The sequence below is a fragment of the Pteronotus mesoamericanus genome, unplaced genomic scaffold (assembly GCF_021234165.1).
Source record: "Pteronotus mesoamericanus isolate MK-2021 breed Mesoamerican mustached bat unplaced genomic scaffold, CSHL_Meso_final contig_84, whole genome shotgun sequence".
Lineage (NCBI taxonomy): Eukaryota > Metazoa > Chordata > Mammalia > Chiroptera > Mormoopidae > Pteronotus > Pteronotus mesoamericanus.
Window position 1 is genome coordinate 5828170 of NW_026555267.1, and position 26997 is coordinate 5855166.

At 38.8% G+C, this 26997-nt stretch overlaps 1 protein-coding gene across 1 annotated transcript in view; it reads left to right on the forward strand.

Moving 5' to 3' along the window:
• The window catches only part of ANKFN1 (ankyrin repeat and fibronectin type III domain containing 1), a 131448-nt gene that overhangs the window by 11715 nt on the left and 92736 nt on the right, over positions 1-26997 (forward strand). The window contains exons 3-4 of the mRNA XM_054585534.1: positions 5303-5497; positions 7246-7359. Coding sequence (XP_054441509.1) covers positions 5303-5497; positions 7246-7359 — 309 coding nt within the window. The remainder of the gene's footprint in view (positions 1-5302; positions 5498-7245; positions 7360-26997) is intronic.

A 26997-nucleotide genomic window follows, 5' to 3' on the forward strand; every position in this document is an offset into this window, starting at 1 on the left:
GTGTAACAATAATACACAGGATAATACAAACCTCCACTAATTGAGAGACTTCTCTGTAAAGATTATTACTAACTTAAGACAACTTATGAGGTGGGTGCACTGCAAGGTGACACTTAGGTTCAAGGTGTCAGTGTAACTGGTTAGGGTCACACATCTGTAAGGGGCAGTGCTACAGGGGCCCCAAAGCCCCTTTACCACCTTACTTCCACTTTGGAAATGATAGGAAAGCAGATCTCAGCTCACAATAAGGGACCTTTTTAATATTAAATTAAACTCTTTAAGTTAAAATTAAAAGTGAAATGAAGGAAATCATATCGGGCCAAGGGTACGATAGGAAAAGGCACCTAAGGCTGGTTGTAAGGATCCCTTTGAACACTAGATTGAACGCTTGACTTAGTGCCAGTTTTTCCTATCAGTAAAAACAAGGAAAATGCTAATAACAATAGAAAAGTTATTGCTAAATTGAAAAATGGCATATCATTTAGTAATGGGCAATAGTGTTCTTTTTTTTTTTTTTACAAGCAATCATTCCCTAAAAGGCTCAATTAGAAAATTAAATTTAGTGGGAATTTAGGTTGCTTCCATATCTTGGTTATTATAAATAACATTGCAATGAACAATAGAAGACTGGATAAAGAAATGTGGTACATATATACAATGGAATATTACTCTGCCATAAAAAAAGAACGAAATCTTACCATTTGTGACAACATGAATGAAACTTGAGGGTAAAATAAGTCAGGGAGAAAAAGACAGATACCATATGATTTTACTTCTACGTGGACTCTAAAGGACAAAACAGACAAACAATACAGAAGCAGACTCAGATGCAGAGAACACACTGATGGTTGCTAGACGGGTAGGGGGTTGGAGGGATGGGTGAAAATGGTGACGGGATTAAGGACAAACTGGTAGTCACAAGGATGTCATGGGGACGTAACGTGTAGCGAATATAGTCAATGTTATAGTAACTACGTAGGGTGCAAGGTAGGTGCTGGAAATATGGGCGAGGGGACCACATTGTTAGGTATATGATTGTCTCTAACCACCATGTTATACACCTGAAACTAATATAAAATAATACCAAATGTCAACTGAAATTTGTAAAAAATTTTTAAATTAAAAAAATATTCGCCTTCATACTTAAAAATTAATTAAAATTAATTAACATTTTACCCTCATTATATTTTCAAGCTTTTAAACAATTATCAACCAGGCCCAAATTTACCAATTGCAGGGCAAGGGTGAAATGAAGAACTAGTTAAGGCGAAATAAGTAGTTGGTGATCTGTAGTTTAGATTTTGATGGTGAAGAAAATCCACTCAGTCTGATCATTATTTATCTCAGGATTTAAACAGTAACCCTAATTGTATTCTTTGAACACCAAATGCCTGCCCCTCCCCCCACTCCCACCCAGTAGTTAATTAGCTGGGCAAGTCTTATAACAAATACCCACTCAGAAACACTGGGTGGTAGAAATGCTGTTGATAATTAAACACCACAATAGCAAGGAGCCTATTTCAGGAGCCGCCGAGTGGTGTTGCCCCAGCCGGGCTGCCCACCACGCACTCACAGACCCTCTATTGTGCTGGCGATGGCTGTGCAGAGGGGCGGCTGCTTGGCTGGAGAAGGATCAACTGCAATGAGAGAGAAAAGGCCAAACCTTGCAAACAGATCCAGGAGTTCTGTACTCAAGGGGGAAATATTCAGAGGGTGGAAGTGCAAGGGGAATGGATCCAAGAATAAGAGAGGTGGATGGGCAGGAAAATCAAGCATAAAATAGACATGGCCTTTCTAGCTTCTATAACCAACCGACCAAAATGAATTCACCTATCTTGTGACGACTAGGTAGCAATTAGGAAACTACAATATATAAATAATAGATTAATCTGCATTCCATTTGGTGTAGAGGAAGTTCACTGAGTTTTTTTTAAGGTTTTTAAGAAAACCTTGAATAATCATCCCACCTCCCTGGGTGCAGTTTCTTCATCTTAACATAAGGTGGTTGAAAAGGTTCTCATGCTGGGGTGCAAAATCAGGAATGGGGCTCCCAGAGGGGTCAGATGCCTAAACTATCATGCTACTATTCAAGATAAAACTACACTTACACAACCTAATATAATCATTTTTACTTGCTTTTGCTTAAAATATATTAACCAAGTTTGTTAGGTTGATTATCTCATACCGAACAGATGCTTCTATTGGAAGTTATATAGGTCATTAATAATAGGGAGAAATGATTAATTTATGAGTCAGCTGATCTGGTAGCCAATAAAGAAAATCTTTCAAAAGAGAGTGTTTTATTAAGCTATTAATTTGGTGAACTGGCTAGAAACCACGGGCTCAGTCAGTGCCTCTCCAACTTACACATGGAATTACCTCTAACAACAGAGGCAACTGAGCATATTCCCAGGGGCACCTGGAGAGTAGGCTGGGGTAAAAAAAAAAAAAAGAAAAAAGAAAAAACAGAAAAGAGAGAAAAAAGAAAAAAAGAAATCTCTATAAAGTTTCCCTTTTTTAAAAATCTTCAACTTGGGGGGAAATTTTCCATTCTCCTCCACAACAGACATTTTCATTTTAATTTCTAAATAGTATGCTTTCACCCAAACCTGCTTGAGAAATTTGGTGCTCCAGAAAGATGCACATATTCGTTGTGTGGCTTCAGAGACACCCACTGCACCCTACCAACCCCCACACATATCCTACTATGCTGTGGTTTAGGGATCCCAGTTTGAGAAGCACAGGGATCTAGATGACCTTGCAAAATCTACCTGGCCATAAAATCCTATGGCTCTCCCTTGTTCATCTGTGAAAAGGCAAAATTGCTTTATCTTAAGATGAAGAATCCCTTTTTCCGTACAACTCAAATGGCATCATGTCTATAGCCTCGGAGGGAAGGGAAAGTCTAGAAACAAAACGTGTTGTGCTGGGGAAAGCAGGAAAAATTTCAGGGGGAGCCAAGCAGAGCTCAAGAGAAGCTGTCCATCTGAAATGCCACCTGGAATTCACACCAGTAATAACTGTTGTGAATATAAAAATTAATAGGGGGGATTTTATAGTATTAGAGAAATTTATTTTTATAAATCATGTGTCTATCACCCAAGTGTTGACGCATGCATGCAATTCAAACATCAGGCTTACAATAAAAAGCTCACTGAATGACTTAGCAAGGACAATTCCCCCATTTTCTCTATAATTTGGAGTGGAAGAAGGAGGGGGGGAGTGGGTAGAGGGTGCAGTTACTGGGTCAATTAATCAACCTGAAAACTGTGACACAAACTCTGACGCCTAACCTATGTCTAAAAATACACAAATGTATACGAATTTGTTTTAAACTGTCAATGCCTATATTTAGGACCTTCCCAGCAAGGCTATAATGAGACTGTGTTTGAGGGCTTCAGTCATAGCAGACTCTACCATTAATCTGAAGTTAGTTAAATTAACAGCATTTAGTACTGACTTGTCAATCTCACTGCTCCAGGAAATTGCACCTTGAGGCTACTAATATTGCCAATTTTTCCACTGGAGTATGCGCCCGCGTGTGTGTGTGTGTATTTTTTTTCTCCAGAACCTCCGTGTTCATACACCATCATTGCTTCCCTACGTCCACAGCACTTATATTATCATTTATTCTGGCCTCCTTTAGCCTTCCCGGGGGATTCTGCATAGTGTAGCTGCTCAGTGAAAGAGTTTTTTAGCTTTATATTTATTTGTTTATTTTTCTGTCATGGCTCATGACTGAGGCTTTAAAAAAAAGTGTGACAGTATTTAGAGTACATGATTGACTGCTACAGCAACATTCATTAACCATGACAAATCTGCAGCAAAACACAGTCCTGAGTGTTCTAAACAGCAACTTTAAAAAGAAAGAAGAAAGAAAGAAAGAAAAAGAAAAAAAGACTCAACTAATTTTTCATTGACCTCATTGGTAAATAAATTTAGACTGATGGTGAGCAGGGGCAATAATAAATTAGTATTCATTTCCTGTAATTAATGCAAACATGCCTATGAACACAGAGATTATGAATATATAACCACCTAATTTCCATTTCAAAATACACCTAACAAATTTTCACTTGAGTTATCTTCATAATATTTTCCCCCTTCATTAGAAGAATGAAATGGTTGGGTTCTTTCCCACCCACCAAGGGGAAATATCATTTTGGTCACAGAGAATGTTCGATGTGTCGGTGACAGATCTGCAGAACTTGATTCTGATCCGTCTCATTATTTGATCCCTACCACATGGCCATGCTGATCTTATCTTCCTTTATCACTGATCAGGGAAGAGCTCCTCTGCAGGGACCAGGTGACCACCTGAGCAGGCCCTCACAAGCGTGAGAGCCACTGCAAGGAGCCACTGCACAGAGCCATTCTGTGTCACTCCAGCCTGACACAGAATGTGAAACATCCTTGACAGGAGCATTCACTCACACAAGGGCAGGCTGGGTACACAGTATGATGTGACTCAAATAAAGACTACCGTGCATGGAGTAAAACAGAACTACCAAGCTGTGTGACCTCTCTCAGCAAGAAAAGCTGGTAGAGCTTGGTCTCTTGGGCACGGGCATCTCCAGAGAGCATTCCTACAAGCAGACCACAATCAAAGATCAATGTCTCCCCACACTCTAGTCATCCAGCTTTCAGAACTCTCTAGACCTACCGTGGCAGCAGGAGTAAGAACACTTCTTTTGTTTTGTTTATTTTAATTTTTTTAAAGTAGAACACTTTGTTAGCAATAAATAAATTAACTAATACCAACAGAATTATGTGATTAAGATACACATACAAAAATGTGTATGAGCTGGGAAGAAAGTGATAAGACCAGAAAATTTGAATCAGTTTCTACTGAGATTAAAAAAAAAAAAGAACAGCTCTAGCAGAAATCAAGAGCTTGCCTCATCAACGACTTTGCCCAGGGCCTTCCTTGCCCTATTGAGCTTTAGCCCCTAAGTGTCTGTCCCTCTGAAGATCGTGGAAATGAATGTGTGCCATCTGGATTAGAAGTGGTCCTCATGGGCACTTGATGGTGGAACTCTAATTGACAGCTAAGCAGCTATGTGGGGTGCATGTCACAAGAGGGCCAGAGGGCAATGGGAATATCCTGAATTGATGGATTTACCATTTAATCTAGTTGTGAATGTCACGAATTAGACCTTACCGTAACAAGACATTGATAATGAACATAGATACCACTTTCACCAGGCATTTTTTAAAACCCACAGTGGACTCTCAGCTATCTTGCCTGCAAAGGAGCACTTCCCCAGAAAGAAAAAGGAGTCACCAGTTTCTTTCTGTTTAGTTGTCAGCCTGGAAAGCCGAGCGATGCACCTCAACACACTGGTGCAAGAAGCGCAGGAGAGGGTGAGCGAACTGTCTGCTCAGGTGGAGAATGAAGGATTCAGTCTGGACAACACAGAGAAAGAGAAGCAGCTGAAAGCGTGGGAGTGGAGGTATCGGCTCTACAGACGCATGAAAACAGGCTTCGAGCATGCCAGTGAGTATAAGCAGAGGACTTCTACATTTAACTAGACCAAACCTTGCTTTGGGCCGCCAGGCCTTCTTTTACCTATTTTTTTGTAACACTACAGGGTCATGGATGGCCGTTGTCAGCCTGTTTAGAGCAAGGGCTCCGGGAGGCTGTAAAAGGATCTTTTGTCTCGCTTGATTTTCTGGCTCCTGATAGGTTCTCTGGCCACAGCCATGAGGCTTCAGTGCTGCTGGCCTCCCTCCACCACGTCACACTCCTCTAGCACTTTCCGCCCGTTACGCCCTAATGCCTAACGACCTGGATGGTCTGATGCCCTAAGTGGCTATATTTTGGGATGTGGAGGTGGAAAAATATTTGTTTGCCGATTTGTCCAGCTTCTGCTTCAAGCTCAAGTTTAAGTTGTTTTCAACTCTCTACTGCATTTTTTATATAGAACTTATGTAAACTGACCTTCAGTTAGTACAGGCTGCAGAGAAGGACAGTCAATCAACCCATGAATTATGCTTTTGTGCGCACTTCCATTCTCCTTTACCAATTCTTTTTGTTAGTTTAAGAAAGTCTTGCTTCTGGATAATACTAGCACTGGAAGGTGCTGCTTAGTGCAGCCTCTGATATAAAAATACATATAAAATTCAAACACTTGTGAAATATTAAATTTTTATTCCAAAAGGAAACTTTTTTAAACAGAAAAAATTAGAAATATATTGAAGTTCTCAATATAAGGGAAAGGTCAGTTCATTAGTTTGGAAATTGCCTGCCTCTGCTCTGGTAACCTTACCTGTGATAAAGACCAAAGGCAGTGAAAATCTTGTTTTCTGAAGTATTACTGTAAATTAAGTTCCAAAACTAGGCCTAACCCTTTCTATCAAAGCAAATAACTTAACCAAAATGGAATGAAAGGTTGCTTTTAATATTGACAATCTCTTAAATGATGCTGATACATTTGCTCTTTTAGTAAAAAAACAAAAACAAAAAAAAACTCAGTAATTGTTTTAATAAATGCATTTGCTGTTGTGCTTCACTTAGGACAAATTAATATTAGAAGGAGTCATTTTTAGACAATACCAATTTTTAATTTTCTCAGTTGCAAAACACCTTCTAGTGTTAAGGAATACATAATACCATCAGAAATCTGCTAGTAGACATGACATTTGCCCATGAATTCTTTCTTAGAAAAATACCACTGTGTAATAGGAAACAGCACGGGAACAAGGCAGGTTAACAGTCCATACTGGAAAGAGCCCAGCATCGGCATCCAAAGCCACGGGCTTTCGTCCCAGCTGTGCCTTCATTGTGTCCTTGAACAAGTCACTTGGCCTCTGGGCTACAGCTTCCTCATCCTACAAGAGGGGATGCTGTTACTTGCCTTTTCTACCTGACAGGGTTGCAAAAACGTCTCCAGTGAAATGATGTACAAAAAGTACTTTATAACATGTAATGGTTCCTGCTAAAACTTTCTAGCCTTCTCCTCACTGGTCCAGCCAACCTCCTCTTGTGTTTCCGGGATACTTTGGGGAGGCTTAACTGGTATTATTTACCCCTTCAGAAGATGTTCTAATGATCAAATAAGACCAAGATGGCAACAAATAAAGGCCATTGAGACTTCTAATGAAAATGTTCAAAAGCAAAAGCTATTAGGCTCTACAAACAAATGTTTCTATAGCGTGTGTTTCAGGGTGTCCTTTGAAGGTGCAGGAACATTGTTTGAAAAGGATTTGCTATGTTAAGATCCTGTGTTTTTCCTTCTGTCTCAGGAGCCCCCGAGGTGCCAACCAATGTCTGTCTCATGGTAACCAGCAGCACATCACTCACTGTCAGCTTTCAAGAGCCTCTTAGTGTCAATGCAGCTGTAGTAACCAGATACAAAGGTACTGCGCTCCAGATTTTTTTTTTCATTGCTCCTCCTTAAGAAACAATCCACTGTTTGGGGATCAGTTGTGCATTTTATGTGTTTGTTTTCCTGCTGATAGGCTGTTGTTTCGTTCCATGTAGAACTGAAATATTTCCACATACAGAGCAGTAAGGGGACTGCGAATAAGTCCCAGAAAAAATGAACCACAAGACTGGGCTGTCATTCTAAGCCCCTCGGTTAATTTTACTATTCCAATCCTGTTTGCAGAGGACCTGCTCTGTGCATAGCATAGGACTGGGGACAGGACTGACAAGGACATGTTGAAGAATCAGCTTGGCTCCACGGAGCTTAGAGGCTTGGCTATGGAACATACTAAATAGGGGGATATATTGTAAATTGATAACTGAAATGGCAGGCAACTAGGGTTGAGGACTGAAAAACCCAACAACAACAAATAGAGTGCATTGGAGCTCAGAAAGAAAGAGGGATGGGGAAATGATAGGCTCAGAAAGGCCCCAGGGTGGAGGGAGCATTTGGGCCTAGCTGTCAAGGATGGCTAGGATTTGAACCAGAAGATAAACTCCCAAGTGGAGAGAACACTGAGAACAGGTGTGAAAGTGAGAACATACCGGGACAAGTAAGGAGAATAAAGGAATGTACTGAAGGAACAGAAAACAGTGTCACTCCAGGGGAAGGGAGGGTTCATGACAAGGTGCAGTGAGTGAAATATAAGATTGGAGAGTAAAACTAGTGTCAGGAGGTAAGAGTGGGATGAGTCTTGAAGTCAAGATTAAGAAGTTTAGACTCTTCGATACCAAAGTCGGCAAACCACTGTGTAAGATAAAGACAAGATAAGGGGATTGAAATATTTAAGTGTCAATACTACACATCAAGTATTGGAAGAGATATGAACGTAAATGAATTGGGAAGCTATTCGGGAAAGAGGTCATGACAGCCTGATCCGGCTGCTAGAGCCGCACGGGGACAGGAGAGCAAGCCCAGAGGAGGAAGGCAGTACAGCTGTTATGATGGCAACAGCCAAGGCTTACACAGCGCCTACCCTGCACCAGGCACTGTTTACAGCCTTCACATGCATTAACTCTATTTAACCTTCACAACAACCCTCTGAGGTAGGTACTGTTAAGATTCCCACTTTGCAGGTGAGAAAACTGAGGCAATAAGGTTAAGGAATTTGCCCAAGGCTCCCAGCAGACCCAGAAGTATCTCATTATGTTGACACTTGAATGTGGCAAACAAAAAGAAAGAAATCTGTTTCCCTGATGGATGAAGATATATGGAAATACCATGAACAGTTCTAAAACCTGATAAAGCCTTCCACACATATTCCAAGGTGCCAGGCCATGAGGTAGGATTTCTGTGTTCGGGTCACTGCTCCTCCCTTTCGGCCACAAAAATGTCCAAATAGTATATGCACTTCCTTTCTCTCTCCCGATCCCTGTTCCCATGTCTGCAAACAGCACTCTCCCCACACCCTGCAGCTTTCTGAGGAACTGCCAGATCACACCACTCTCTGTTTATAATACCTTAGGTAAGACAGCACTGAACTGGTTATCATTTTGGGTTTTCTGTATCATTCTAAGAGTGATTTTCAACCTTTTTCAGCTCACGGCACACATAAGCCACTAAATTCTGTAGCACACCAAAATGTTCCATGTTTCGCAGATCTGACAAAAAAAAATAGGTATAATTTTGATTCATTCATGCAAGATGGCTGTTGTTGTGTTGGCTGTTGTCATTTTTTTTTTTATTTGACAGTCTAAGGGAAAGGAGGTCATTGCCCCTGACTAGTCAGGTATCGCACATTTTAAAAATTCTTGCAGCACGTCAGTGTGCCTCAGCACACCAGCTGGAAATCACTGTTCTAAGAGAAGGCAGCCTGAGGGTACTAGCAACAACAGATAAATGAAACCACCCAGAATGACCTCCCACAGCCATCCTCTGATAGAGCGCTGATACTTTCTCTTGGTTGTCTCATCTGCCAAGACTTTGTGAAATTCAGAGCAAGTGTTTGGCCAGCAACGTCAGGCATGGGCATTTTTCTCTCTTTCTCTCTCTCTCCCACTCAGGGTTTTGATGAAGGGTTACATCAGTGCTGCCCAACTTGACATTTGTTTCTTACATTTGATTAGTGAGCTATGAGGAAGGAGATAATTTATCCAGACTGTCAGCTACTTAATACCTGGCCACAAAGCCAGCAAATTCTATCAGTATTCGCATATTAACCCATCTCATCTCAGGAGATTTGCCCGTGGCTGCGGTTGAACTGAAAAGCCCAAGTGGCTTCTCTTAGTGACTGGAGATTAATTAAGCATTATAAATAGAATTGCCTGTTGCACTATGGAGTAGATTTCCTTATGTTAATTTATAAGGTCATAAATTGAATCCTTAACCTGACCACTCTCAAGGATTATTTAAAACAGCTGGTGGCCTACTGTACCCAGAGACAGGACAGTTTTTAATTCAGGGTTGAAGTTAATTATTTAATTATGGAAATACTAGCAAAATTACCCTGAGACAAGGCTAATTATTTTGTTTGCTTTAGAAAAAGAAGAAACAATGAGAACTCCACAGAATGAAATGGCAATGATCTAATCGACCCTGCAGTGTTTAGGGGTTGGCAAAAACATCTCACACTGCTCTCCAGAATTTCTGGGTTCAGCAAAACCTCAAGCCTATTTTGACAACTGGATGTTTTCCCCCTGCGTGCTTAAGCCAGTGTTTGAAAGAAAATCTGAATCCTCTGTTTCTCACTTGTTTACACTCCACTCATCAACATGTTGGGGTTTTTTAAAGTTTGTTGATATTCAGAAATCTTTTCAAGAGCATCTCTTTATAAGCCTTCCTCAGGCCCAAGAGCTATGCACCAGGCCAAATGCCATCACAACTTGGAAAGGAAAGGTGTCAGTTTCAGCTTAAAACCCAGCAAACAGTTTTGAGTGAGACCCACTGGATCTTTCTGCCTGCAGCTGCACTGGATGCAGGGAAACGAGACTAAAAGGGCTACTGTCTGTTTCTAGGTGTTTTCTCCATAGATTCAAAGAGTCCTGGCATCTTTTGGTCCCGTCTCACCAATTTTCATAGTTTACAGAGCACAGCTAGAACTACTTCAGATGCTTCAGTGCTTTGGACAATCGCCAGGACTTCATCCTGCATTCTCTCCTCACTGCCTTGGGTGATCTGCCTGATGCCCCATTTGCAGAGGATATGTCCTTTCTCTGCAGGCCCAAAGTAGAAAACATGTTTAGAAGTGATTTCGCTGCTCTTTGCAGGGTTTGGGGTGGATAGGAAGGTATCCTGTGATGAGTACAGTACAGCATCCGTCTCCCATCCACAGGATGAATTATTTTCTAGTTTTTACAAGTGTGCCTTGAAGGAGTCACACTTTGGGGTTTGCCCATTATGAGATGCAGCAGTGGGTGCTCCAGTAAATGTGAGTGCCCTGTTTGAATGGTGCCCTTCCCCATCTCTCTTCCTACCTGTTCCCTAACTGATTAGAAACCAGCACCCTAGTTCCTCCCTACCAAGGCCTATAATAGCAAATTACTTAACTGTTCTTCATTTGATGGCATTTTTTAAAAATGAGAATGCATTCCTCCTTGTAGGGATTGCCAGGACCTTTCAGGAGCGTGTAGTGTATCTGCTTCTGCAAAGACCAGGTGGTTGCCTCTACCAACCACCTCCAGTCTCTTTCTCAGAAGCAGCAGCCAAAGAAATCCAGGGAAAAGTCCAGCAGCATTGCAGCTTCTAGGAGGAAGAGTATATCATTTGCCCATTACAACCCTCAGGGTTGATCATTTATAATGACAGTGTAAACTTGATCATGACTTGATCACTTGGTCCATCTTTTCGCCACAGTGAAGAAAAACCTGACTTCATGGGATTTGCAGGCACATTGTTTAGTAATCTAAATTATTCTTATGCCTCCTATTTTCCTCCTCCAACCTCTTGTAGTTGAAAAGATGTTTGTCTACCAAGAAAAATGCATTGCTTTAAAGGATATAACTATTTTTCATGTCTAATTAATGAGAGAATTAATCTGATCATAAGCATGATATGTCTACCTACCCTCATGACTAGATTGAAGTGATACAATTCCATGAAGCAAAAATATATATAACTTTATTTAGCCTGTTTGGGAAGGAGTAAAGCCAAATGTCTGCAGATGAGAGCAACGAGGGAAGGCAGGTCATATCCAGAGGACAAGAAACTCAGTGGGGTAACATTTTTTTGCTTGCGAGTAAAAATGTGGAAGTGAGTTGAGTGACTAAGTGTATGATGAAGATAAACAGCAGGCCCAGTGGGAGTGAGAGAATGGCAACACCACTCAAGGTCATTTCTTTGAAGCTGCAACAGCCTTTGTATCCCTCGACACCTCTGCTGGTTGCTGAGTTGTCAGGATGCAACCAGTTTACTCTTCCACCATCTTGTGACCCACCTTAAAACCTTTCACCAGTGAGGCATGTTGCACAGGGTTATGTAAGAGAAAAAGCTGAGATTCACCCTTCCCTCAATGTCACATCCTTAACCACCAAGTTCATCTCTGAGTTTGGTATTTGCTTACAAATCCTCTCCTTATACGTATATACACGGATGTATAGTTTTGTTAACTCTAATATAAATATCATCAACCTATTTGTCTAGTCCTACAACTAGATTTTTTTCCAACTCAACAATACGCCATATGCATCATATACATCTTTCTATCTCAGTGTGTTTAATTTTTGCTCTTTTTAATAGTTATATAGTATTCTTATTCCATAGATAGAGGTTCCATCTTATTCCATAATTTATTTAATCATTCTCCTACTCATGGACATAGGTTGTTTCATTTTTTTTTTCCTATTAAATAATGCTTGAATCCTTATACAGATATACCTTGGAGATATTACAGGTTTGGCTTCAGACCAATGCAATAAAGCAAAAATCACAATAAAGCAAGTCATGCAAATTTTCTGGTCTTCCAGTGCATATAAATGTTTACACTACACTATAGTCTATTAAGTGTGAAAGAGAATTGTGTCTAAAAATATGTACAAATCCTAATTTAAAAATACCCTATTGATAAAAAATGCTAACCATCATCTGAGCCTTCTAAGAGCCACCACCATTTTGTGAGCAGAAGGTTTTACCTCCATGCTGATGGCTGCTGACTGATCGCAGTGGTGGCTGCCGAGGGATGGGGTGGCAGTGGCAGTTTCTTAAAATAAGACAACGATGAAGTCTGTCACATCAGTTGACTCTTCCTTTCATGAACAATTTCTCTGTAGCAAGCATACAACAACACTGCTTGATGGCATTTTGGTCACAGTAGCACTTCTTTTGAAATTGGAGTCAATCCTCTCAAACTCTGCCACTGCTTTATCAACTAAGTTCACATAATTTTCTAAATCCTTTGTTGTCATTTCAGTATCTTCACAGCATCTTCACCAGGAGTAGTTTCCACCTCCAGAAACCACATTATTTGCTCATCCATAAGAAGCAACTCCTCCTCCATTACAGTTTTAGAATAGTCCTGCAATAATTCAGTCACATCTCCAGGCTCTACTTCTATTTTTCTTGCTACTTCTACCACATCTGCAGTTCCTCCCTCTGGTGAAGTCTTGAACCCCTCAAATCATCCAAACTCCTGTTAATGTTGACATTTTGACCTCTTCCCATGAAACATGAATGCCTTAATGTCATCTAGAATGGTGAATCCTTTCCATAGGTTTTCAATTTACTTTGCCCAGATCCATCAGAGGAATCACTATCTATGGCAGCTGTAGCCTTACAAATGTATTTCTTAAATAATAAGACTTGAAAATCATAATTACTCCTTGACCCCTGGGCTACAGAACAGATGTTTTATCAGCAGGTATGAACACAACATTAATCTTGTTGTTTGTCTCCATTAGAGCCTTTGAGTAACCAGGCACATTGTCAATGAGCAGTAATATTTTGAATGAAATCTTTTATTCTGAGCAGTAGGTCTCAACAGTTGGCTAAAAATATTCAGTAAACTATGTTATGAACAGACATGCTATTATCCAGACATTGTTCCATTTATAAAGTTCAGGCAGAGTAGATTTAGCATAATCCTTAAGGACCCTAGGATTTTTAGAATAGTAAATAAGCATTGGTTTCAAATTAAACAGCTGCATTAGTCCCTAACAAGAGAGTCAGCTTGTCCTTTAACAGTTTGAAGCCAGGTTTTGACTTTTCTTCTCTAGCTGTGAAAGTCCTAGAAAGCATCTTCTTCCAATATAAGGTGGATTTGTTTACACTGAAGATCTGTTGTTCAGTGCAACCAACTTCATTAATTATTTCAGCTAGGTCATCTGGATAACTTGCTAAAGCTTCTACATCAGCTCTTGCTGCTTCACCTTGCACTTTTATGTTTTAAAGATGGCTTCTTTCCTGAAACTTCATGAGCCAACTTCTGCCATCTTCAAACTTTTCATCTGCAGCTTTCTCTTCTCTCAGCCTTCATAGAATTGCGAGATAGGGCCTTGCTCTGCATCAGGCTTTGGCTTAAGTCAGTGATTTTCAACCTTTTTCATCTCCTGGCACCCACAAAAAATTCTGCAGCACACCAAAAAATATATATTATATTTTTGCCAATCTGACAAAAAAATAGATATAATTTTGATTCATTCAACCTGATGGCTGTTGTTATGTTGGCTGTTGTCATTTTTTTTTTAATTTGACAATCTAGGAAAAAGAGGTTAGTGCCCCCGACTAAACAGTCAGGTACTGCATGTTTTAAAAATTCTTGCGGCACACCGGTTGAAAATTGCTGGCTTCAGGGAATGTTGTGGCTGGTTTGATCTTGTATCCAGAGCACTAAAACTTTCTCCAGATCAGCAATAAGGCTGTATCACTTTCTTAAAATTCGTGTGTACACCAGAGTAGCACTTTTAATTTCCTCCAAGGACCTTTCCTTTGCATTCACAATTTGGCTGTTTGGTGCAAAAGGCCCAGCTCTTGGTCTGTCTCGGCTTTCAACATGCCTTCCTCACTAAGCTTAATCATTCCCACCTTTTGATTTAAAGTAAGAGACATGACTCTTCATGACTAGACGTGACTTGAACACTTAGAGGCTATTGTATGGTTGCCCTAATTTCAACACAGTATCTTGGGAAATTGGGTAGCCCAAGGAAAGGGAAAGAGATAGGGGAATGTCAAGTGCATGGATCAGTCACAGCATACACATAGCCTTATATAAGTGCAGTTCGTGGTGCCCCAAAACAATTACAGTAGTAACATCAAAAATCACTGATCACAGATCACCATAACCATTATAACGATAAAAGTTTGAAATACTGCAGGAATTACCAAAATGTGACACAGAGACAGGAAGCAAGTAAATGCGGCTGGAAAACTGGCACCAATAAGCTTGCTCAATGCAGAATTTCCACAAACCTTCAACCTATAAAAAAAGGCATTATCTGCAAAGCACCATAAAATAAGGTATGCTGTATGCGTCTCTATGTGGATCCACAGGTCTTTCCGCTTCCAGTTAAGAATCCTAAAATATTTTTTATGTTTTTTCCCTAGGATTGTTAACTAGAAGCAGACAGATTTGTGTGTTCTCATACTCGGTCTCACTGATCAGTCTACACCTGTGATAATCCCATATGATAACTTTATAGTATATTTTAACATCTGGTAGGGCAACTCCCTCCCCATGGTAATCCTTTTCAAAATGTCTGTTACTTGCACAAATACTCTTTTCTAAATGAATTTTAGAATTGGCTTGTCAAGTTTAATTGTTAAAATCTTATTGGCAAGCATACTATTCCTAAATTAATTTGGTGATACTCCCCATTCATCATGTCTTCCTAACAAGTTGACTTTTACATATTCAAGAAAGTTTAATAATTTTCTTTATAATATGGGTCTTCTACATTTCCTGTTAAGTTTCATGATGGATATATTTTACAGTTTTTGTGACTATTATGAGTGACCTTTCTTTTTAAGATAGTCTCTAACTGGCTATTATAGGACAGAAATACTATTACTTTTTTTAAATCTTCAGTTGACTACTTTACTGAACCCTTTTAGTAGTAGCTTTTTCTTTTCCAGTAGATTGTCTTGCATCTCATAAAAGTTTTTCTCATATTATTTTCAAGTAAGGATCACTTTGTCCCTTCCTTTCTAATATTTTTCTTTCTTTTTCATATCTCACTTCATTAACTACAATTGATGTGAATTCTAGTTCCCACCACATTGTGAACAGTAACTAGGATAGTAGGTATCCTTCTCTCTTACCTGCTTTTGTCAATATGCATCTAATATTTTACTAATTAGTATGATGTCTACCATATATTTCTGGTAGATACTCTTTACCAAATTAAGGAAGTTTCATTTGGATTATGATTATTGATATAGTGTTGAACACGATTTTTAAATTTCTTAATTATAGCCCTTTCAGTATTTCAAAAGTCATGTATTTGGGCCCTTTCTTTTATTTATTATTTTAAGATAATTTTTTAAAGATTTTATTTATTTATTTTTAGAGAGAAAAAGGGAAAGAGAAGGAGAGGGAGAAACATCAATGTGTGGTTGCCCCTCGTGCACCCCCTACTGGAGACCTGGCCCACAACCCAGGCATGTGCCGTAGACTGGGAATCAAACTAGCAACCCTTTGGTTCACAGGCCGGCACTCAATCCACTGAACTACACGAGACAGGGCGGGCCCTTTCTTTTAGAATTGTTGGACACGTGTCTATTTGATTGATTTGTTTGAAGAATTAATTTTTTTGATTCATTAAACCTATTCCTGCTTATTTTTATTTTATTAATTTCTGGCTTTAGCTTTGCCAATCTTACTACTTGCTATGAGTTTATTTTATTGTTTCTTTATTTTGTTTTTGGATTTGAAAACTTAATTTACTAGTTCTTTTATTTTTACTGTTTTATATTCCGTGGATTTAAGGCTATAAATTTTCCTCTGACTACTATTTTGTCCATATCTAAAAAGAGTAAAATGCAGTGCTATAACTATCATTTGTTTATAAATAATCTGTAATTTGTTTCATTTCTACTTTAACCAGAGTTTTTAGATGAGTCATTTTAAACTTCTAAGCAGCCATATTTTTTTACTATATCCTTATTGTTAAATTCTAATTTTATTATAATAAGAAAATTTTTAACTGTAAATTGTATCCTGTTGAGATTTTTTAAAATTCTGACTTGTGGTCGGTCAACCAATGAACCTGTTATATAGGCACCATACTTGGTGTTTGAAAGAATCTGGAAAGACCATTGGGTAAAAAGTGTGAATATGTGTTGTTTAAGTTCTATTCTTTCCTAAAGTAGTGTCCCTTTAATCTCTGAGAAGCTGCTTTATTTGTCTTGCTTACTGCTACTTGCCTCAGTTCCTATTTTGTTTGTAATTCACAATGCTATCTATATGTTTCCATTTGTCTGCTGCCTTTTCTAGAACCTTTTATTTTCATCCTTTCCATGACATTTGAAATACATTCATCTCTTGTAAAGAGTACGTAGTTACATTAATTTACTCAATCTGAGAGTCCCTTTTTTATATACTCTTTTAAATTTTGTTTGTCCAAAGTGATGTAAGAATGGGATTTAAAAACAAATCTGTACCGAAAGGTTTATAATGAAAAAACCAGCAGTTACATGCTTTATTCCTCCACCCTTCCTCTCCGCAGAGCCTGCCACTTCCAGCTCCTCGAGTCCTCTAGGTACCTGACTACATTCATTAGATGTTTCTATGGCTATTTCTCAATTACCAGTTGCAGGTCTCATGTATGCAACTACAGCAGAAAAGAATTTAACTGTCTCATCGTATGATATTCACCTGCACTCCCTTACACTCTCTCAACATAATTATATTGCCATTTTTAGTTAACAATGTTCATGCAGAGTAAATTTTTGACATTGCAAAGTCAAGTAGTGTACTATGATTCTTTCCTTTCCTATTTATTTTCCTCAAATCTCTCTTTGTCTTTTTTCTCTTTCATACCCTACTTGCCATTATCATATTCAAAATTTGTTCCAAATCATTCTTTCAGAGCAGTATCTATTTTTCCAAAAGTAGTACATATTTCCTCTCCAAGAGTACTCTCCAGTCATGTTCACTACATAATAATAACCTGTTAGATTGCATTAGGGAAATGCAAATTAAAACTACAACGCAATATTACTCTGTGCCTATCACAATAGGAAAAAAATTTTAAATAGTGACAACACCAAAGAGGATGCAGAGAAATCAGATCATTCATACACCCCTGGTGGAAATGCAAAATAATATGGATTCTCCAAAAAAGTTTGACAATTTCTTTAAAAACTTAACATGCAGTTACCATGCATCCTACCAATTACACTAATGAGTATTTACTCTGGCAAAATAAAAACAGGATCATATAAAAACCTGAACACAAATATTGATAGCAGCTCTATTTGTAATAGCCAAAATCCGGAAACAATTCAGATGTCCTTGAATTGGTGACTAATTAAACAAACTGGGTATATTCACTCCATAGACTACTGACTTCTACTCAGCAATAAAAAGGAAAAAATTATTGATACACAAAAAAAGCCTGGATGAATCTCCAGAGAATCAGGCTGAGTTAAAAAGCCAATCCGAAAAGACTACATAGTATATTATTCCATTTATATAACACTTGGAATAACAAAATTATATAGAAATAGAGAACAGATTAATGGTTACCAGAGATTAAGAAGGACGTGAGGGGGAGGGAAATGGGTATTTATGGTTCACTTTTTTGTTTTCTAGCTAGTGGGTATATTTTAAAATATTTTGTTTACTTTTTAAAGGATTTGGAGAGAAAAAGGGTGGGCAGGCATATGTGTCAGTTTAGCATCTTGATCCAATCTCCAAGTCACTTCTCCTTTTTTCCCAAACTGTATGCTCAGTAAACATGACCTAATGCTAATATTAGCCTAAGCCAACATACTTATGAAAGCATATCTGCTGTTTCAAAAAATTATGTAAGTCACCTAGGGACAAATATAAAACTGGGTTTTTGTATCAGCCGGTGAAGGATTATTCCTGACACTGATTTCGTCTTCTTCCTGTTATATTTGGAAAATCATAGATCCATAAAGTAATACGTTCTTGGAATATGTGAGCTTTGCCCTAAGGTATGAGTTCCTTGATGGCAGAAACCTTGCCTTTTTCTTTCTCACCTCACCTCCTACATTCCAGGAGCACTGGTGTTCTTTCTGTGCTTCAACCATTTCCCCATCGCAGGACCTTTGCACGCGACGACCCCTCTGCCTGGACACTGCCTCTCCCGTGCCCTGCCCACACACGGCTCAGGTCTCTGTTGAAGTCGTTTCTTCAAAGCAGCATTTTTCTAAGTACTTCGTATCCATCAGGCCTGTTACACGTTCTATCATGCCTTTCGACTTGTCTTCAAAGTAATTTTCACAATTTGCAAAAATCTATTTATTTCTATGATATATTTCCTTAAGTTGAAAGAACTTCTTCATTATAGAACTTCTTAGTCTTTAATAACTAATATATCCACTAAGTTATTCCTCAAATTTAATTGGACCATCACAGGATGCTTCATGGGAATCATGTTTCATGGAAGCCTGAGAATACTTCAAATAGAAATCCCCAAGCTAAGACGCACATTAGAGTCACCTTGCGACAGTCCCTTCCAGCACATATCAAGCCTGAGTCTCTGTAGGGTGGGGACCCAAACACAAAATTCTCACGAACTGCTAGATGATTCTAACACACAACTAGGCTGTGAATGTGCTGTCGTGTGTTGTCCCTCTTCATGAGACTGCAAATCTCAGGTGAGCAGGGGCTTTCTGTTCATCTTTGCGGTCCTAGTACTTGGTACAGGACTCAACACATACATAGTAAGTACTCAGTTAATTCATTGTGAGTCACAACAAACATGATAAACACAGGAAACCTTGTGCATGGGACTTGGAGGTTAGTGGGGAAATTAAAACTCACCAACATAAAATTCACCTCACGGTATCAAGGAAATAAGGTCTGTCATTGACTCGGAGTGTTGAGGCTGGCGTTTCTCGCAGGCTTTGTCCAACAGCCTCCTGCGCTGACTCTCCCCTCTCCTCCCTTTCCTTTATAAGCAGTCCCCAGCTCTCCCCCCGGCCCCTCCCCCGTCTTCAGTTTCATCCTTCTGCACTATGCTGGCTCCTCCAAGCTCGCTGTCTTTAGCACACTTGCCACTGGAAAGTTTCTGCAAAGGTGATCACATCAGTGCTGAGTAGAGCGGCTTACTTCTCCCTCCTCCCCCTCACACACCCCTCCGGAACTTTGGAGCCATGAAGCCTCTTGGCGGAGAGGGAGGCCCACCAGGCAGCTCTTTATTGCCATGCAACTGCGAGATTCCTCCCCACATTTCCTCCTGGGGAAAAGTCAGCCTGCCAATCGAGATTTAACAGTGGAGCAGTGCATGGTGACATGCCAGGCCCCCCTCCCGCCACCCCCCCAACCATCCCCATCACCACCTCACACCGCCATCCCACCCCCGGACTGAACAAACTGTATCACTTACCCCCTGGGAGACTGGCAGTTACTGAGCCCAGACGCCACAGGGGCTGGTGAGTTTCCAGTGGCCACAGAGGCCGGTCTCCACTCAAGGCCCCGCCTGTCTGTGACTGCCTGCCTGGGCACACAGCTGGGACTGCGGATGATGCACACTTTCTGGGCCACCTTCTCCCTCAGAGATTTTCTCGATGCCTTTTTTGGCCAGAACCCTTTGCAGCATTATAGTTTGTCAATAGCCCGCGACTGCTTTCTAGAATTTCTCTCCAGGAGAAAGTGTGTTTTTCTAAGAAATAGGTGTTCTAGCCTGAAACCTAATTTCATGTGAGGGCTCCAAAATGAAACAAAAATAATCACCCTCAAGTCTGAAAGCCGAGGGGCCTCTCCACGCTGGGAAGAGTGCTTCCTTTTGGGAGGTGGGAGGCCGTGGTGGTCTTTTGTGATTCTTAAATAAAATTTTTCCAATTATAAAAGTAATGTATGCTCCTTGCATCAGCCAGGGTCCCAGAAGAAAACAGGAGCACACTCGGCTTGAATTTTTAAGAAATGTAATGAAAGGATTATTTACAGATCGGTAAGCCGAGTTTGTGAACAGGCGAGGGGTAGCAAGGACGAAGGACTAGCAACTTTGGGAAGCTGGAAGGGAAGAGCAGTACAAGCTGGGGCCAGGGCACTGGTCCAGGAGTTGCCGTGCGAAAGGACACACCCACCACCACAGGGAGGCACTGGCTAAACCCAACCAAGAAGCCCAAGGGAAAAGGGCCCTGAATGATGCAGCCCCTCGGGGCCGCCTACAGACACAGAGCAGGACAGCAAAGGCCAAAAAATCGTCTGGGCTGAAAAGGGGATAGAGGGATAAAAGAAAACTAGCATAATAAGTATAAAATATTGTGAAGGACAGCAATTTTAAAGAAAGAAACAAATCACTCACTCTTAGTACTACATCCCAAAGAATTCTACCTCTTGAAGGAAATTGTGCTATTTTTTGACATCTCCATAAGAAAGCTGAGATCATATATTTAAAATAATGCTCAACATTATCAAGCCCATACCACGTGCCGGCCATTAAGTCAAGACTTTACAAGTATTGCTTCTTCTAAAGCTCATGCAGCCCTATGCAATGGGTAGATTATTATCCTCTCCTCAGGAAAGGAATCTAGGGCAAAAAGAACTCACTATGGCTAAAAGGATCAGTCTTGATCCCAAAGCTGCAGTTCTTAATGACTACGCTGTACTACCTTCTATTCCATTTTACATCCCTGTGTTATGACTTTTGTTCTGAAGCATTCTTCCAATCCATACATAATATTATATGGAATATAACAATATGCATTTGACTCTTTCTTGATTGTTGCCTACTCAAGTTGCTTTTCATTTTTTACTACAATAAATGCTGCTGCTGCGAACATCTCAGTGTTTAGAGTTTTTCCTGCATTTTGCAGTATTTCTTTGAATGAGAATTCTACTAGTTTTTCCCTCATTTTAAAATCAGTCTTGATTTTCCTATCATTTTGAATCACATAGTTGTAAACAGCTAAATGTGGACATGGGAAATAATATTAAAATTCTCCAATTCTATTACTCCACTCCACCCCCAAAGAAAATAAAAATAAAATTAAGAAAAGTGGGAGAGAACATTATGAGTTCAAGGAGTGCTAATTTTAATGAGAAATGGCATCTAATTAGCTTGAAGATCCACCACCCCCTGCCTAGTCCCGCTACCCAGGGTTAAATTGGAACATGTCCACAAAGGATGAGCATGGGGCACACAGAAATGTTACATGCACATTAACCAGATCTAAACCAACGCATGGTATCTCTCTAATTAACCATTTCCACTTCTGATCAAGCGTGTGTGAAGGACTACACTGACGAATAGAAACAATTCATCAGGAGAACTTAGGTCTAACTGTTCACTGCCAAAGAAAAGTCCACTGACAAAGGAAAGATTTCGGCTCTTCTACAAAGTACTCTGTAGTCTAAAATTGTGCATTAGTGGTGTAGGGAAGTTCACACCACTCTTCAGTATAATAATTGATGAACCACTCAAGGAAAATAAGATGAACCATTTTCTAAAAATTTCCTAGCTTCATTGGCAAGTGTTTTTCAAAATCTGGATCTGTTTGTTCTATACAGTATGTTGATTATAGCATAGTATAAATTAAAGCAAAATGCCACATTGCAAACTTTGGTAGCAGAGCACCGGTCTGTGCCAAGGGGGCATCATACGGTGGCAAGAGCCTCAGCTAGAAAGTCAGGAGGCTGCTCCTCTAGTCCTGGTTCTCACTTTAACTAGCTGGGTGACTTCCCAGGATAAGTCCTACTTTCTTTTTCAGCCTCAGTTCTCTCCTCTGAGGAAATAGCACTAGATTAGTAGTTTTCAGACTGACTCAGGTTTCCACAGAGATGCCTCAAGGACCACAGGGCAGGGCCAGAGTGGGGGGAGGAGGGACCAGTGGGGGGTTCCCAGACGCTATAGTCTAAATAATTAGGTCTCCCTGTTTTTTCTTCATAGCACCGTATACGTTTCCCTTACAGTCTTTTCCCCAGGTTGTAATCACATCTTTATCCATATGTTATTTCCCTTATATTTATTTCTCTTTTTAGACTATATTCTCCATGAAGGCAAGGTTGTGTCTATATAGTTTCCCATTATAAATCCAATGACAAGTGTCTGGGACATGGTACATCATTATTTGTTGAATGAATGAATGAATGAATTCACACCCCTCATTTCCAACCCTGGAGGTTTTTATAAACCAGGAGATGACTAGATTCAGTAGAGTACATACAACGTTTTCCTCCTTCTCTTCATTTAAAACAAATGAAAAGAACTATCTGAGTTCTGACTTGGCCCTGACTTCCTATAAATGGTATCATCTTGGAAACAGAGGTCACAACTCTTGAGTTTTGGTTTCCATTTTTATAAAATGATTAGATAAGTCTATGATCTCTCAGATCTCCTTTGGCTCTAAAATTCCATGATTTCAGTGATTTTGTCCCTTATAGATCCAAAGACAGTTAGGTAAAGCTGAAGATACTGCATGGACTTAGAATTCTATGGGAATGAGCAAGATCTTGAGTAGAGAGAGATATTCAGAGAATATTCTAACAGATGTAACCACTAACTTGGCAAAAAGAGAACTAAGAAGTAAGTCATCATTCTACCACCTACTAGCTTTGTTTGTGATCTCAGGCAAACATTTCATCTCCTCTGAGCTTCAATAAAGAGGTAATATACATAAAAATGCTTTGTAAATTATAATGTGCTATATATATTTAAGGTGATGCTATCATTATTATTATTAGGTTAACATAAAGGTCATGGTATTAACATATCATAATAGGCAAGTGGATTAAAAGGGAAAAATCTATAATTAACTCTAAATGCAGGAATTTAGTATAAAAGTGGTCTCAAACATCAGTGGGGAAAAATGTACAATTCAGTAAGAAGGCTACTATATAGAAAAATAAAATATAATTGGATTGATGTCTCACAGCTTATTCCAAGATAAATTATAAAAGGACTAGAGATTTCAATGTAAAAATAAAATAAATCATTAAAGTTCTAGAATAAAATATGGGAGAAATCCTTAAAGTAAAAAAGGCTTTTATTAACCATGATTCAAAAATCTAGAATAAATCCAACCTCATTTAATATATATCTTCAGCAGAAACAACTATAAGCTATACAAAAAAGATAAAATTTCATATAATAGGCATAGGTTCATCTTTCTAATATTAAATAGTTTTTGAAATCTATAAGAAAAAATGAGGGAAGGATATTCATAGAGAAAGAAGTTCAACTTCTTTCATTATAAAAAAATACTACTAACCCCAGATATAACTTTTCACCTTTCAAAAAGGCAAAAATCCAAAACTTTTAACATACACTCTATAGATTAATCACTAGGAAACAGTCACTCTCACATAATGCTGACAGAAAAATAAATTTGTATGACCATTATAGAGGGCAGTTTGGCAATATCTATCAAAATTACAAATGCAAATAATCTTTGACCTAGCGATCTTTACTAGAGGTATTTACCCTACAGATACACTTGCAGATGCATAAAATAAAATGTGCACAAGATTACTCATATCAGCATTGTTTTTAAAAATAAATTGTATCACATGCAGCTGGTAAGAGTAGACTACCTATCAATTGAGAACTAGTTAATTATTCAATAAACTATTCATACACATTTAGTCACAGCAGCAGTAAAAATGTGCAATCTCAATATGTATTGATATGGAGAGATCACCAAACTAAATTTTCAAAAAAGTTTGAAAGAGTACATATAATATGCTATCTTTTGTGTAAAATGGGGGATCTATATTTATATTGGCTTGAGTATGAATAAAGAAACTCCTGAAAGGCACATGCAACACTAAAATCAGTGGCTGCCTGTCGTAGGAGAACAAAGCTGGGAACCGGGAAAATGCAGACAAGGAACTGAGGGAGACTTAGGGCAGCCTCACTTTTTATACATCTTGGTTTATGAACCATGTGGCTCTCTTCAAAACATTAAATTTAATAAAAGGATCAAAAGAAAAAATAAAGTTCATGGGATACAGAGAAAACAGAATGAGTCTAGAGAAGAAAAGACAGTGGGAGAAGATGTATCAGACAGAAGACTACGATGAAGGAATAGCCTTTACAGAAGAAGTGAGGCCAAGGACAGAGACACTTTTCACCCCATGCCCAGGCATAGAAAATGCTTAAGAATACATCTGAAAGGAGAAAGAAAAAGGACAAAATTTATGTGTAAATTTCCACGGTGTTTTCCCTGTATTTACAAACCAGAGAGAGTAATATAGTAAGCTGAAGTGGGAACATTATTTCAAATCTTTCAGGGAGAAGGAAAAAAATATCTGTTGCTATCATTTCTGTGACCACAGAGGGTGAATTTCATGGGGCAGGCCCCCATACTATATGAAATAAATTTCCAAAGGAGTCTTTTGTAGTGCTTATTTAAGCTATCAGCAAAGTGAAGAGTCTTAAATGACAAGAGTGTTTACGTATTTAATTTTTGTGTAACACTAGAACCATAAAAGCTCTCTCTTAGAGATGGGGAATATGTGACACATGCAGTTAATTTCCACATTAAATTATTGAATGAAAAATACACACATTATCCATTGCCACTCTAGGATTAGGTCAGGTCAAATTTTATTGCTTTTGGCCAAGGGCTTTTGTAAGACTTATAAGACTAAGAGTAGGTACAGTGTGATCTTTGGTATAAGTTATAGAGGTAAAATGAGGTTCTGAGTGGGAAAATACTTAGCATTTCAGAGGTAATTTCATGAAAGTCCTCATAAGACTAGCACATCACCATGTTGATTTAACTGCAACTTTATAAGATCACTTTAGCTCTGGTTTCTGAAACTGCCAAGGTTCATGTATCTGCCTGACAATAAATAACCAATCTTTTCTGGATTGCTCTGTAGTGGATGCTAATTTGAATTACCCCCAAGAAGTTTCCAAATAAATATGGCAAGGGAAAAAAGGGAGAGGAAATGTGGATGATTCTGTAGTTCAACAGTTTCAAAAATAAACATTTGGTGGGCTGAAGGTATCTAATAGTATCTGCCTTCAAACCTGGACATGGGCATAAAATCTGGAAAGGGTTTAATTATTCTATTAGAGTAAAGAAAATGTGTATCTTATAAAAACAGTCTACCAAACAAGGCATTTTGAACAAAGTGCTACCCCTAAATTGGTTTATGAGAGAAATGCAGTGTTAGTGGTAGCAGTAATGGCAGGAAATATTTATTGAGCTCTTAGTATGTGCCAAGCTAAATGTCTTGTATGTTATCTCATTTAATTCTTTCTACAATCTTATAAGGTTGGACCTATTTTTCTCTTCATTTTTTAGAGCAGGGAAATTAAAAAGTTGCCCACGTTCACACAGCTAGTAAGTGATAAAGCCATGATACATATCCTCCAAAGTGCATATTCATGACATCATATTACACCTCCATTTATACTAAAACATATTCATGCTTTTATTATTCTACAGTAGTGGCTCAGAGCTCACTTATGATCAATAGATTCTTTGTATTTGATTATGGCTTCTAAAACATAGGTTTGAATAAGGGAATCCAACCACTCCCAGCTCAGAACTTGCAAAATATTAAAGGACTAAAAGTAAGATCAAAAATAATTTACAACACATTTACAAAGAATTTAAAGCTATATTTACTAGAGATCATTTCAGCTCCGTATGTTTAGATCAGAAATGTTAAGTTAGACTGTAATAATCCCAGAGCCAGGTTTCAACAAAATGTCTAGATGCTTTTTTCATTTACTGAAATTACTGTAATTATTTTTAATATAAACCTTCTAGAAGAGTATTTTATTAAGCATAAATGCACATTTACATTCCTTGTATTGGTCAATTAGTTGGCCTATCATAATATTCTGGGCATCTTTCTGAAAACTCTCATAGATGCTAAAGGAGTTTTAGCTCCTTATGTATGTTTGTCAACCAAATTTCCTCCATTTGTTTTCTTTGAGACATTCCAGTGAAACCTGGCTTCCTATTTGAATTAACAGAGGTAAAAATTACTAGTGGATTAGGATAAAGATACCTGTGAAAATGATGGGAGATTTTATGCAGACCCAGCAGGGATATTCTCTTGTATTACCTTTATGGTAGAGACAAAAAACAACCAGATTCTTTATGTTCAAAAACTATATTCAACTCACAGATTTTGTGAAAAGGAAACAGAAGAGGTAGTCACAGGTACTAAAGTTAGATTATTGAATTAGTGAAAGCTTTCATTTCTATTATGAATTACAAAAATATTTATATCAGGTAAAAACTAAAGAGAGAACTAAAAAGTCATGTAGTCTATAGTACTGGCATCCTCCCTGGTTATAAAAGTAAACCAGCTTCTAAAAGATCGGCATAGCAACTTCCAGTCAAGATGGAGGTGTAGGTAGACACTCTTTGCCTCCTTGCACAACCACAAAAAGAATTACAACTTATTCTCAAAATAAATAACACCCAAACCATCAGAAAAGCGTGCTGTGTGGAAGTCCAACAACCAAGGATTTAAAGAAGCCACATTCATCCAGACGGGTAGGAGGGGCGGAGTTACAGAGACAGGCAGAGAAGCAAGGAGACA